Source organism: Podarcis muralis, chromosome 5 (assembly GCF_964188315.1).
Source record: "Podarcis muralis chromosome 5, rPodMur119.hap1.1, whole genome shotgun sequence".
NCBI classification, from domain to species: Eukaryota; Metazoa; Chordata; class Lepidosauria; order Squamata; family Lacertidae; genus Podarcis; species Podarcis muralis.
This window is the reverse complement of record NC_135659.1, coordinates 41,921,022-41,936,518: the sequence shown is the minus strand read 5'-3', so window position 1 is coordinate 41,936,518 and position 15,497 is coordinate 41,921,022. Positions and strand designations below refer to the sequence as shown.

Sequence of the window (15,497 nt, the reverse complement as noted above, 5' to 3'; positions counted from 1 at the left end):
TTTCTAGGGTTTAGGAACAGGCTTCTCAGGCTGGAAAAGAATGATAACGTTCAATCCCCATAGCTCTTTATTCAGGCTGAAATTCATTCAGAAGCTTCTGTGAATTAAAGCAGCTGATTAAGCCTGCGCTTTCATACAAAGGTAGTTAATAATACAAACATGAAAAGGTTAATGTCTCAACAGCAAGTTGTTTAGCTATTGAAAAATAATGACATTGCAGTATTAGGGAATCTCACATGCCCCAAACCCACACTGGATTACAAAGCCAAATTCTTTGCCTGACGGCATGGTTTTTCAAAGTTTTCTATAATTACGAATTTTGGTTTCAGTTTTTCTAGAATTTATTCTACAACAAAGTTTGATTAATGGACAACTATGTAATGTAATCTGATTACTCCATTAAAGTTCAGTGAAAATATAATACTGTATATTCTATCGGATGGAAATATAGAGAGATTGCAATCTATATCATCTAAAGTCTGGAACTTGGAAATCTTATTTCCACAACCGATTCCTATAATTTTTGGCCATTTTTATGTTTTTTAGATTCAAGTCAGTCTGAAAGTCCAAGCCAGCCAAGTGAAGCTGATATCAAGGACCAGCCAGAAAATGGTAAGTATGTACCTGTTGCTGCCTTAGATTCTTTGAGTCCATATCTGTTTGGGTTTTCCCCAGGCAAAATTAGACTTGTACTGTCTCTTAGCAGCAAGTGCCTCACCTGAGCTGTGTGGAGTTGGTTGTCATTAGCAGGGTCGGCAGAGCCCAACAATCCCCACCTACTGATCACCCACCCACCCTTCACTGCTAGTTACCACCCTCCCTCTTCTCCAATAGAAGAGTATTTTTTTTTTCTTGAGGAAGGGAATCAGCTGGCTGGGACATGCAAGAACTGAATGGGACATGCAAGAACTGTACTGTTCGAGTGTTGAAGATCAACGCTCACAAACGCTAACTTAAGCACTTGAGCAGCTAAATTTATTTGGGGGGAAGTCAGGTGGGTGATGACACTTTGTTACTTTCCTCGCTGAGACTTAAGCATGTGCCATTTTGAACATAGCCTTTCCCAGTCAGCAGATTTGCTTTAGATCTTCATTAAGAACAGGTTCAGCATTCCTCGTAATGTATGGAATATTGTGGGTGAGTAGCTTCTGCAACACAAATCAGTAAGATGCAAACTGCACCAGCTATTCCTTGAATGTGCCACAGGAGAGTAAAAGCAGCAGCAAAACACACACGATATTTGAAGAGCTGGGCGCCATTTCAAGTCGAAGAGGATTGAATCCCAGGAAGTCCTTGTGCAAGCGGAATGAATCCCACTAGTGCATTGGAACCCCCCTCCCTCTTCTCAGAAGTATGTGTTCCCCTCCCAAACCCCTCCTAAATCTGTTCTGAAGAACAGATTGGGAAGCAAGCGGGGGGGGGGGGGGAGGAATGGAATGTTCCACTGCACAAGTGGAAATTGCTTTTCTCATGCAAGGACTCAGACACAATGCAGGAGCTCGAGTCCTTTTTTAAAAAAAAGCAAAAAGAAGTTGTTTGAAATCCTGATTTCCTATTACTTCTTTTAGATAAAAAAGCATAAACAAACAAAAGTAGAAGACAGCAATGAAAATGTATCAGGAGACATTCTTTAACCCATGTTCAGCCTTGATAGATCTGTGTCATCTTGCTTCCTGGGCCCCTCTCTTATCAGAACTCTTTTTCCTCCATGGTGAATTCATGCCATTGCATGCTTTTGTCTAAACATTTTGTTAACATTGTCTTTTTAAAAAAAGAAATAGAAGATAAACTTGATGATTCATAATTTCCCCCCATCAAACTACATCAAATTTATTAGAATGTTTATGGGGACATGGTATGCCTTTCAAACTTCAGCATTTTGAAAAGAAGTCAAGCCCTCTTGAAGGAGGAGGGAGATGGTATTTATAGAACTGTGCAAAGATTAGTGCTGGGATAGTGAAATAGAACATGACAGGAGTTCAAGTCCAGCAAAGCTCTTACTCATCATGCATAACTGTCATTTGACAGACAGAAATTGATAGTACAAGTTTTAACCGTAAATTTAAAAGTTGGGTTGTTTTTTTCAAGGAATTGGCTGCTTTTATATGTAAATGCAAACAGGACAGTATACATTAGTGCAGCTGTGTACCAATGTTTACTGAATTAATTGCTCATTAAACAAATGTAGAGATTTTAGATTCCCCCCCCAAAAAAAAAAGTTATTTAGCATCTAAATTGATACTAATTGTAATTCCAGTGCTTTCTTTGTGCTTTGAGTTGCAATTCCTTAACTGTACCTCAGTAAAGGAAAGGCACCTTGTTCTTCCTAACAAGAAAAAGTGCTAAATAATGGCATGCAGCTACTCACGGAACTACCATAGTTTGTTAACCCTTGTGATAATAGTATTGAATTTATAAAGGTGGCCTAAGAATTCATCCACCCACTTATTTATTTATTTATTTATTTAGAGAGGGATGTGCATGCATGAGATTTAAGCAGCTTTAAATCAGTAAGAGGGCACTTTAAACTTTCCCATTAGAAGCAAAGGGACTTTAAATTTGTTAAACTTTGGCTGAATGGTGGTCCAAAAAAACCTATTGGACATCAAAGACATTATGGCTGTAGATACTTTTGTGATCATGGCAAACAAAGATACTAGAAGACCATCCTGCCTTTCCTAAGAAAGTCAGGATGCAGACCATATGACTGATGGAACCCAGCAGGATATGCAAATACTTTTCAAGGTAATGTCCCAATTTTATGCCTGAGAAAGGTGTGCTGAAACAGAGAGCTTAATCCTTTCCCCTCATACTATTTCCCCTCTAAAAACCACTCTGAAGCTGCTCTTCACTGAGAGATACATTGGAGGGACTGGCTTTGCAGCCGAAAAATAGCCCAAGCAGAAAGTGTTAAATAGCTCCTTCCCACCCTCAACTTCCATTCCTGCTTTGCATTCTGAAAAGAGAGAGAGAGTGTGTTACATGCAGTTGTGTTTCATGTATAAATTGGCCCTAACCTTACAATAATGTCATTGCTATGCATGACTGTCTTTCCTAAGGCTGCCCCTTCATTGTAGAAGATAGATCAATATCTCAAAGAGACTTTGATGAAATCAGAGAATGACTCTCCTGGTATTTGCATGTTGAACCCAGTCTCATACTGCATTGCCATAATTCAATTGAATGCATGTTGAAATGATAAGTAATGCAGTTAAAAAGTGGTTCGTGTCATCTGGCTAACATTCTTACAGAACCTCATCTTTATACCCATGCTTCTGAATACGGTTCAGGAGAAGGTTTTGCTCGAAGCTGCCATATTTATCACAATATGGAAGCAAACAGTTTGGCTTATAATATCATTTAAATTGCAGTTCGAGGACTACAAGTTCGGGAGTAGCTATTCTTTTGAGATAAATTAGTAGGAGGAAAGAGTTAATAACAAGTAAAGTAGGTAGAAAGGGTGCCCAGTCACATGACTCAGAAATAGAGATGAATTATGGATATAGAGATTTATTCATTACAAATCTAACAGGAAACCATGGTTTCCCATTGTAAGACTTCCACTATAAGCCTTATGGTTGTTCGCTCCTCCTTTCCTCTTGTCCTTCATGCATGAGGAGTGGAGATTAAAAACTTTGACCCTTGGTTTTGTATAAATCAATTTCCTGCTGATATTATTAATCTCTAACATAACCAATAGTTGGCTATCTGTTCACCTTTATTGTGGTTTCAAGTGGCTTCTCACTGATAAAGCACCAAAACTGAATTGCTAAGATAAATGTACTAGGTGAAGATCAGTTCCAACATGAACCATAAAACCATCTCTGTGCAAAGAGTATGTTCTCCATAGATTTGCACCCTTACTGATTCGTGTCTGGTACAGAGGTCACTGGCGCCCACCAATGCACTATGCCACAATCTGCTTACCATGGCAGCACTGTGCACAAGAACAGCAAAAATTATTTACTTCATGCATTACCCAGCCATAATAAAGTGTTTTCCTTCCTTTATTGCTTCTAATCCCAAATTCTGAAGTTGTTAATCCTATTTCTAGAACTTTGAGGGACAGGGGAGGTAACTACATAGAAAACTGTTGGAAAAACTACTAAGCAACCTTTCCCCTGCTCTAGGTACTTTTGTATATTGGCTACTTATGAAAATTACCATACAGTGGTACCTCGGTTTACAAACTTGGTCCGTTTTGGAAGTCCGTTCTTAAACCAAAACTGTTCTTAAACCGAGGCGTGCTTTCCCATATGAGGCCACCGGTCCCCTTCCACCATTTGGATTCTGTTCTTAGACCAAGGTGAAGTTCTCAAAAACTTCTGGTTTTGCAGAGTTCGTAAACCGAATCGTTCATAAACAGGACTGTTCTTAAACCCAGGTACCACTGTACTGTATATTTTTTAAAATGCATATAGCTTGGATATGCTATTGCATATTTAGTGTGTTTACGTATTAAAGTCAGAAGTATGCAATATATTATTATATTATAGACAGTCTTATACAGTTACTCCCCCGATCATAAATCTTCTGCAGGTTTACTGGTAACATAACTCCCATTGACTTCAGCAAGACTTTCCCTGACATAAGTGTGCACAGGATTCCAGCCATAGTCTGGCTGTTGGCATCACTGCCATTCTGCTGTAGAGCTCCTGTGCAAGTTGGCTGTCAATCCAACGTCATATGGGGGAGTCACTCAAGGTCAGTTCTCAAGACAATGTTCAGGCCAAACATGAAGGCTGCCTCACCAGTGACCTACAGGTTGCAAGAGCTGCAAATTGACAGAGCACTTTGGATGTCACAGCTGTTAACCATTAACCTCCGCAAGAAACACATTCTGATAAAAAAGAAATCATCCAAGCAAATACTGACACAAAGTACTGATAGCATGAAGCAAATGTTTGTGGCCTGACCACATGGTGCCTGAAGGACATGACATACTCATTGCACTTTGAAGTTAGCAGTCTCTGCGAAGGAATAGGCAATGTAGCAAAAATAAGTATCTGGTTTCTCAAGACAGGAGAGGACACACACACACACACATGAATATATATGTAGTCACAATCCAAGAATCACTTATTACATATCCAGTGGGACACCTCCATGCTGTTTCGCATTCAGTTTGCTTCTCAACTTATTCAAAGTGCAGGTTTTGTTCAAAACTGACTGGGGTCAAGGCATTTAGAACACATATTTATTCCTTATAGCCTGTCCATCAGTTAAGATAATCTTCTCTAAGTGTGGCTCCTCCTTGGAAATTAGGTGAGTGACTACCAGAGAACATGCTTTTTCTCGTGTGCCAAACAAACTCTGGAACTTTCCTCCTAGGCATGGCTGATGGTTGCTTCATTGCACTGAGAGACATGTTCTTTTAGAGATGACCTTTTAATTGGTTTAGTTTCTATTTTTATCTTGCTGAATGTTTATTGTGTTTATCTATTGTAGGCTTTATTGGTGTTTTAATCCAATTTATTATTTATTATGTTTCTGATATGGATTTGGTTTGCAGGCACTTATCAAAAGACAAGGTATAAATCTTTGTAAGTGAATAAATGATGGAAGGAAGGAGAGTTTGAGAACCACACAGGAAGATAGCTGGGTGTTAGGGCCATTCCAGAAGTGGGTACCTGCAGGGGAAAATGCTGTAGGCAGGTAATAAAGAAGATTTAATCAGAAAAATTGTACAGTGGTACCTCTGGTTATGAACTAAATTCGTTCTGGATGTCCGTTCTTAACCTGAAACTGTTCTTAACTAGAAGCATGCTTTCGCTAATGTGCGCCGCCAGCACACGATTTCCATTCTCATCCTGGGGCAAAGTTCTCTACTCGAGGTAACTCTTCCAGGTTAGCAGAGTTTGTAACCTGAAGCGTTTGTAATCTGAGGCGTTTGTAAATCGAGGTACCACTGTACTTGTTCAGCAAGAATTCCAAGGAGGATAATATAAACATAAGTTATTGTTTGTTTGTTTTTGTTTTTGTTTTTTTACTGTGACTGTAGTTCAAAATGGTTGTGCAGATATGAAACTGAGTTCTAAATCTTTCATCATACGTAATATGATTCTACAGCAGTAGACTCCCAAAACAGTTAGCCCAAAAAGTTTCTTCCTTAAAAATGTCTCAAGCTGTGCTACAAATAAGTGTATCTTTTGCTGTCAACCCAGTAACCCTTGTCCTCAATTTGCATACCATAGCTTCTTTTTTAACTCCCTCGTTTAACGGGTCCAATGAAAGACCTGTTACTTGCAGTGAAATACAATAATTAGCCACTTATTTCCTGTTTCGTGTATTAATTGAAAGGGCTTGCACTGTAAATATAGAACCTGTAGATAAAAGTGCACTCTAAAAATCAGTCAGTTAATAGAAGTATTCATTACTTGGTCGTAATTAAGGAAGAGTTCTGAGACAGAGGTATGTGTAAAAGTTTTATAGGTTTCTTCCTTCCTCATCCATTTTTATACTTCCTCTTATAAAAAGCTTATCCATTGACTTTAGAAGTGCTGAGAGGTTATTGTCTCGTGAGCAGGCCTGTCATCTTGTGAGGAATTTTACATTAGCAGTTATAGACTCTTCCTCTTATACCTCTGCACATGAAGAGCCAAAATGAGGGGAAAGAGAAAGAAGGAAGGGAATTTCTGTTTTGACTTAGAGAGGATTTAAAGTTTGCTCACATTCAGCTTTAGCAGTCACAGGGAAAGCCTAACAGATGCCACTTCATCCTGTGTCAAGTGGCTGTGTTAGGGCTTCGCCAGTTCTCTAAAAAGGTAAAGGTACCCCTGCCCATATGGGCCAGTCTTGACAGACTCTAGGGTTGTGCGCCCATCTCACTCAAGAGGCCGGGGGCCAGCGCTGTCCGGAGACACTTCCGGGTCACGTGGCCAGCGTGACAAGCTGCATCTGGCGAGCCAGAGCCGCACACGGAAATGCCGTTTACCTTCCCGCTGGCAAGCGGTCCCTATTTATCTACTTGCACCCGGGGGTGCTTTCGAACTGCTAGGTTGGCAGGCGCTGGGACCGAACAACGGGAGCGCACCCCGCCGCGGGGATTCGAACCACCGACCTTTCGATCGGCAAGCCCTAGGCGCTGAGGCTTTTACCCACAGCGCCACCCGCGTCGCCAGTTCTCTACAAGTCGCCTAAAAATGTGAGCTAGTAGTGGCATGCCGAAAGCGAGGCCAGGCTATGTCAGAGTGTATACTGGACTTCTTCATGTTAAATGTCTGCAAACTGGGTACTAAAACAACCCTAACAGGGAACTGAAATCTGGTTTTAGTGAATGAGAGCACAGTTTGGGGTTATGATGGGGATAGCAATAAATGGAACTGTTTTGCTCAAATGTCTTGTTGAACCATTTTTAATAAAAAAATTAAAAATTAATTTTTTATTTTTTATTTAAATTCCTCCACCCTGTATGGATTCTGAAGTCCATTGCAGGCTTCAAAACAGAGCCCAGGATGGTAGCTAAACTTAGCAAGGCATGTGCAGCAGCCCTGTACAATGTAAAGACACCATTATGCCACATCAGATGCTTTCTTGCACTTTCCTGGAAAGCCCCAAACTGGAGTAAGTCATATAGAAAAGAAGGAAATACAGATGGATCCAAAATTAATGTTATCAATCTTTAGTGGCCAAAATGTCAGAATTCCATATGAGGAAATGCTTATAATTTTGTTTATAAAGGTAAAGGTAAAGGTACCCCTGCCCGTACGGGCCAGTCTTGCCAGACTCTGGGGTTGTGCGCCCATCTCACTCAAGAGGCCAGGGGCCAGCGCTGTCCGGAGACACTTCCGGGTCACGTGGCCAGCGTGACAAAGCTGCATCTGGCGAGCCAGCGCAGCACACGGAAACGCCGTTTACCTTCCCGCTAGAAAGCGGTCCCTATTTATCTACTTGCACCCGGGGGTGCTTTTGAACTGCTAGGTTGGTAGGCAACTGCTAGGTTGGCAGGCAATTTTGTTTATAGCAGCACACTTATTAGTTGTGAGATGCTGGAAAAATTTGCAAGCTCTATCAACAGAAGTATGATATAACAGAGTATGGTCACTTATACTGGCAGAAAAATTGAGTGCAAAGACAACAAAAGGAAACAGATAAAATAGAATAGGGTCAGGGTCACTTGGTTCCCCGGTTGTGGCATGCCATTGTAATAAGGGAGAGTGTAAAGTTCCCAAGTATTCAAATGTAACGTAAGGCATACTGCATAGCGTAATTTATCACTTTAGCTGCAGTGGCAGAAGTGTCTCCTTGTGTTGCAGCAGCCAAAGCAGCACCGTAGCGTTTAGCTGCATGTATGCTGGTAATCACGTCCATCACATTTCCTGTGTTTGTTTGCATGTGTTACATACTATAGTATTCCTAGAAGATGCGGGTGTTTGACAACTGAGAAATTTTGCTGAATGCATGCAATGAAATATGCCACCTCTTTCTCCTCCGCCGTCTCATCTGAATGATGCCAAGTGATTTATCAAATGATTCTTGAGCAAGTTCTTACAATCACCTCCAGGCAGTTTAGTCAGGAGTCTTAGAAGTAGATGGGAAGCACAACTCTAAGCTACTGTGTGTGTTTCTCAGAAAGTACCAAAAAAGCAAGATTGGGAGATTGAATTCACAAAGGAAGGTTGCTCCTGTGACTTGTTAGAATAAACCTTGGAGTCATTTATAATAAAGAGGTAGTGATTCTAGCTACAGATCTCCCTTTTCATTTCTTTTTAATGCTTTTAACACAGTTTAATCTGTAACTAACTTTATTTTCGGTTGTTGATCTTACTGTTGCACCAATGAATTGTTTCCCTGCTACTTAATAATGGCAGTTCTGCACAGGAAATCCTTCCTGCTCCTGATTTGTTTCATTTGTGTGTGTTTTACACTGTGGGAAGCAGTACTGGTAGAGAAAACGGAGCACTGTAATGCGCAGCTATAAGAAAGAGCCCTGCTTGATTGGTTATTTATTTAAAACAATTATAGTCTGCCGTTCTCAGTAAAAGTCTCTCTTAAGACAGCTTACATGATAAAATTTCAAAACTACAACAACAATGCAAAAGTATAAAATGCAAAATATACCAATAGTGCTTAATGAAGCAGAAATAGTAAAACACCAAGTAAAGTCAATATATAAAAACACAATTCACTCAATATGAATCAGGGGAAAGATTCATCTAGTCCAGTGTCCTGTTTATCTCAGTAGCAAAACAAATGCATTTTTTTATACTCTCAAAGTTTAATTCTTATAGTTAGCAGGTCCTTATTGCAACTAGCCCATTTTCTAACGGAACATTGGTTTTATTCACTCCATCCCACCTCTATATCAACCTTAGCAGTTGTCACTTACCGTACTTTAAATATGTGGTTCTCAGTGGTTGAAGACAGGAGGACTTTGTAGAAAACTATGAAATAAGTTTCTGACAGTACCTAGGTTTCTCATTTGTGATCTGGAAAACTTACTGGGCAAACTTATGAATCAAGCCATCTAGAAATGATCACAATATAGTTTATTATTTATTTGTATACCACTGTGTCATAAAGATATATCACAGTGGTTTACAACAATATAAATCATAAAACCAAACAATAAAATCATAAAAAGTTTTTAAAAAGTTAAAATAAAATAAACATCAATAGACCATTGTGGGGGATGTAATCTTAACTGCCTGTGAAGGGCTAGCAGAACAGAAGTTTTCCGCACTTGTTTAAAAGTCGGCAGAGAAGGCACCCGCCATAGGGCTCCTGAATACTAGTACAGCCAGTTTCCCCTTCAGATCTCAGCAGACATCAAAATTCAAAAGATCGTGGATTTTTCCTCAAAAATCTGAAAGCAGCAGCAGAACAAGAATTTCAGAAAATACTTATAGACCACTGCTGCAAACTCCGTGTGGGTCCACATTCCAACATATTTCAAGATGCTGTTTATGGCATATGAAGTGGCATATGAAAGTGAACCAGTGTTTCCAATTTTATGTTCCATCACAATCCATAAAAACCACATCAAGTGAAAATGCCCTCTTACAAATATTATGTAAGGACTTCAACTATGCGCAAAGAGGCCTTATTGGCTGCTTCTCAAATGATCTCTAGCAGGAAACAGCCAGAATCTAACTTTGGAAATTGGAACTTAAGTACTCATTTATTTATTTCAGTTGATTTTTTGTAACCTAAGGCAAGGTAGTAGAAGGGTTACATCACATTTTCTGTTTTATATGTTTTAACTTTTCTTTTATCCATCCCAAGTCTTTGAGGGGGTCACACAATAAATCAAATCAGCAAATAATGAGCTGGCTTCAAAGGTTCCCTCCTGGCAGTGGTAGGGTTTTTTTCTCTGACGTAGTGAGTCAAAGTTAGGGAACCTTTTGGACACAACCCAGCTTGTTTAAAATTCATCCTTCCACGAGTAGAAGAAAATGTTTCATTGGAATTGGCTCTTGGAAGATTATTTTCTTCAAGGCAGCAGCTGGTTATCACTGCTCTATTTCCACTCCCCCCTTTTCCCTTCCTTTCAAATTGTAGCTTTCTTGACCCATTTTCATTCAAGAAAAACTAGGGGGAACCTGGTCCTGAGAGCAGGAGGGCAGCATCTCCTCCATGCTGACTGATGAATCTGCCAGTGGGAGTATGAACGATCTAGGAGTAGAAATATAGAGCATGCCCTGAACCACATAAATGTAAATTGTTGTTATTAGTGCTATTCTGCCAACCATAAACTGTTCCCGTGAGACTTGGAAGATGCAGCATCATGCCGAAAGAAATCCTTGCTGTGAATGGGCAAAAGCAGCGGCGCGCTATTCTCTCCTGGGTAATGAATTTACCTAGCTGACAGATCATTAGCCCTTTCCGTGTCTGAACAGGATGATGGACAGGAACACAAGGGTAGCCTGGCAGTACAGTACATGACTTTTACAACCTTTTATGTCTTAGGTTAAAACTGTGTGCCAGGAATAAAGGTAAGCATTCAAATTAGCACGATGAACATAAGCAAGCCGTAATAGGAAAGGTTCCCCCTTCTTTTCCTCCTTTGTGAGGAGAACTGGTCTCAATAAGGTGTGGGCATTGCGAAGCGATAATAAACACCAACACTGGCTTTTTAAGACCTCCCTCCTTTAAACACTGCCTTTGGGCTAAACATGGGGTGCCATTTAGAGAGAGCAGTCATTCCTTCCTCTCCCATGCCAGTCCATGTGTAGATATTTTCAGAAGGGCGTATAAACAGGGTGTCAAACCTGCAGCCTCTGGGTTGCAGCTGCCCCAAGAGATTTTAGAAGTTCTCCTGGGTCTTTTCTTTAATGTTTAAAAATTTGTTTAAAAAACAAATTAAGGCTTCTTTAAATGTATTTTCCTGGCTCTGTGGGTCCCTTGCTGTGATGCCATTATTCCAAAATGCTTGAACTAGTTGTATTATTATCTAAACTTGTGAGCTCTGTCAGGGATGGGGCAACCTGTGACCCTGCAAACATTGTTGGACTTCAACTCTCATCAGCCCCAGCCAGAGAGGATGGGAATTGTAGTTTTTTAACCATATCTAGAGGACCGTAGGCTAGCCACCGCTGAACTGGGCCCAAGTGAAATGTTCTTTTCACTTTCTACAAAGTATGACAGATTGAATCAGAGAACCATCTTCCTTAATGAAGTATTCCTGCCAGAAAGACTAGCATTTTGGAACAGCTAAGCCCTAGGAAATGATACAATATAGCTTGCTGATAGATGTCAAAAAGGGCTGTAATTAGGTGCCCAATTTTCAGCACAAGATACAGCGGTAGCTCGGGTTACATACGCTTCAGGTTACAGACTCTGCTAACCCAGAAATAGGGTTAAGAACTTTGCTTCAGGATGAGAACAGAAATCGTGCGGCGGCAGCAACGGGAGGCCCCATTAGCTAAAGTGGTGCTTCAGGTTAAGAATGGACCTCCGGAACGAATTAAGTACGTAACCAGAGGTACCACTGTATTTGGACAAAGTAGGTGCTTTGGAATATTTGATTGAGTACTTGATTGTTTGCATTTATACCACATCTGTCTTCCAAGGAGCTTAAAGCAGCGTGTCCACCCATTTTAATCCTCACAACAACCCTATGAAGTAGGTGAAACTGGCTGGTCCAGTAATCTTCATTGATGAGTAGGGATTTGAGCCCATGCCTCTCCTCTCCTAGTTTGACACTCTGAATCACTATAGCACACTGATTTTATTAATTCTTATGTAATTCTGTTAATTTAATTCACATAAGGATTTGTCTGAAATAGACCATTTGGAGGCTGCATCTCATTGGCTTCCTACAAGTTGCAAGTAGGTGTTCATGAACAGATTAGATTAAAAGGGTACCTGTGTAGCTCATCACAGCCCCTGGGGCTGGGTTGCCTAGCATTTCTTGTCATGTGTGAAATATTTATCAAGCTAACATGTTTTTAATACCTTATTTTCCTTCACCCAGTGGAAGAGGCCCTGATGCTGAGAAGACATGACATTTTAAAGTGTAGACCCTACAAATACAACCACGCACAGAGTTCTCATCTTTTAATACTCATGGGGCACTTTTTAAAAACAACAGGATACCACTCACTATCGACATCCTGTTTGGTGTTGTCCAAAATTCAAAAGTTCATTTCTATCCCACCCCCTTAAAAAAAAAAAATACCCCAGTGTCAATATTTAAACAAAATGAAAACTGGTCTTTCAGTTCCTGGCATGGGGCTTTCTGTACAGCATGCATGTCACAAATCATGTCACTTTTCAGTAACTAGGCTGCTGCCAGTGGGAGGCTCAGAAACGCTCGTGTTAATCAAAAATTTTAATTTCAAATCAAATTGACAGTTTACACATGGTGAGGAATGCTGCTCGCCATGTGGTATCTCTTCTGTCCCTTCAAGAGTCTGCCACACTGGGCAAAATGGGTGCCACTTGCTGTTAAGGACGTTGACTGCAGCGCTTGCAAATTTATAGGTCTCTGTGTATTGGGTATGGGGAGCAGCTGATCTAAGGAAGCCCCTTAGAGAATATGAAACAGAAGGGGTTTCAGTAAGACTGGCATTGGTAAGCTGCTCTTGGCACAAGCCGCTGCAGAAATGACAGGTATTCAATAAACATCACTCTGGCTAAGGGAAAGATTTAAAGGAGGGAGGGGCTGGGCAGCAATAAACAAGGCGCTGAAACAAATGTGATTATTTCAGCTCTTGATTGGTTTGAATATGTAAATAGTGCAAAAAATTAAAATGACTTTAAATTTATGTTTCTTTGAGCAAAATAAGGAATTAGCGAGTTACCCATTCCTTCTTGCGGTTTTATATGCTTTAGAAGTAACAGTTACACATACTGAGTAAACTAACAAAATTTAGCTTAATGAGAGTTGTTCTAGTTACATTATCTATCCAATATGCACACACAGAGCTTTGCAATTGGGAACTTTCTGGACATAACATTGCTGCAGATTAAGATCAGTCCAAAAATTCACATTTGTCAAAATCAGAATGAACTATTATAAACAGGGAACATTGAAGCAGATTAATGTTTGCAATATCTAGCCAAGTTAAAAACATGATGAGCACGCTTAATAAGCCATTGAAACATATTTGCAGGTCCAGTTTGCTTTGGTTGTTTTTAAACTCTGTGTGTGTGTGTGTGTGTGTGTGTGTGTGTGTGTGGTGTGGTGTGTGTGAAACATAATGTGTGAAGGAGACAACATGTATTTGAAAACAGGTATATCATACAGATAAACCCTTGAGAGAACTAGGACATACTGGCCTAGTTTAGTGTTTCAAAAACATGCCTGAGAAAGCTTAAAGTTGAGATGTCCCTGGGGAAAATCAGAAACTTTCACTTCCATTTTTGATTAACCAAAGTTTAATATTGAAATTTTGGTGTTATGACCAAACCCTACACCGTGGTTAAGCTTAACTATGGTTTATTGAAACAAGCAACTTTCGTAAGCCAAGGTAAACTGTAATTAAGAATCATCACAGTTTATTCGGCTTCAGATATAACACTAAATTGTGATTAGCTAAAAATGGAAAAGAACATTCTGAAGAAGAAGAGGTGAGTGGAGCAGCACATGACTCCTCGGCTGGTACATAACAGTAGTTCAGCTTTGTATCCAAATGAGACCAAAGTGTGGAAAGCCCCTAAGCCTATATCCAGCATCCTGTGGAATCAGTTCCATTACTGAGCAGTCAGTATTGTCTGCACTCCTAATGTTAACTTACTGTTCATTTATTTATTGACTTGATCACTGAGCTCTAAACCTGAATTTTAAGTCACTACAGCAATTCCAGAGATTACAGTTATGTTGTTTGTTGCGATCAGTAAAAGAAATTATGGCAGTAGTGATAGGAAAAAGAAGATAAACAACTCCTTTTTATTATTTTCTAAAGGTGGCTTTTCTTTTTATTACAGTCTTTTCAGAGGCCATACATATTCCAAAATGATTAACTTTCTATAGATTCCATCTCGTTTGCTTTGAAAGGGTTTTGAGGAATGTGTGGTAAACTAATCTACAAAATGAATATGTCTATTTATAATTATGTTTCCCCTTTTAACATTTCCTTTTTGCATTGGAAATAAGAAAAAGCTATAAAAAATGCGAAGACATCTGTTGTTTTCAGAGATGTGGTTGTCCAAACAGTATCTATGCTGTTGATTTTTCTAACAAAAAGGTTATTAATTTTTATTTCACAAAAATATTGGTTGACTTTTAACATAGCATTAGCTTACTTAACTTTCATGTCATTATTTTAACATTTTAAGGCTCCAGCTTTAATCATATACCTTTATATTAGATATTAGAACAGAAAAGAAACCCTGACTTATAGTGTGGGCATGTGCATTGACTAGTGCTGTGTGCCAGATTCAGCCAAAGTCCAAACGAATTGGGAGTTCCAGGTTTCAGCCATGTTGGTATCACCCTTGGGTGGGTCAGGCCACCAGCAGTGATCTAAGGCTGTCAGAAGTATTGCTCACAACTCAAAATGTAGCAAATCCTTACCCTGTTGTGGGAGACCAGAGCTCAGTAGTAGACTGTGTCTCTGCATTAAGACGGTCTCCTCCTCCTCCTCCTCCTCCCCTTCTTCTTCTTCTTCTTCTTCTTCTTCTTCTTCTTCTTCTTCTTCTTCTTCTTCTACAGTGTGGTGTAGTGGTTAAGAGCGGTAGTCTCGTAATCTGGTGAACCGGGTTCGCATCTCCGCTCCTCCACATGCAGCTGCTGGGTGACCTTGGGCTAGTCACACTTCTCTAAAGTCTCTCAGCCTCACTCACCTCACAGAGTGTTTGTTGTGGGGGAGGAAGGAAAGGAGAATGTTAGCCGCTTTGAGACTCCTTCAGGTAGTGATAAAGCGGGATATCAAATCCAAACTCTTCTTCTTCTTCTTCTATTTGTATGCCACCCATCTGACTGGGTTGCCCCAACCACTCTGGGTGGCTTACAACAGAATATTAAAAACACAATAAAGCATCAAACATTTTTTAAAAAAATTCCGTAACAGGGCTGCCTTCAGGTGACTTCTAAAAGTCAGATAGTTGTTTAT

At 40.0% G+C, this 15,497-nt stretch overlaps 1 protein-coding gene across 13 annotated transcripts in view; it reads left to right on the top strand.

Annotated features, from left to right (window-relative positions):
- Window positions 1-15,497, top strand: part of NFIA (nuclear factor I A) — a 417,681-nt gene that overhangs the window by 292,206 nt on the left and 109,978 nt on the right. For all 13 annotated transcript variants that reach the window (XM_028733254.2, XM_028733259.2, XM_077928681.1 and 10 more), the window contains exon 3: window positions 547-612. In XM_028733254.2, the coding sequence (XP_028589087.2) occupies window positions 547-612 (66 nt within the window). The remainder of the gene's footprint in view (window positions 1-546; window positions 613-15,497) is intronic.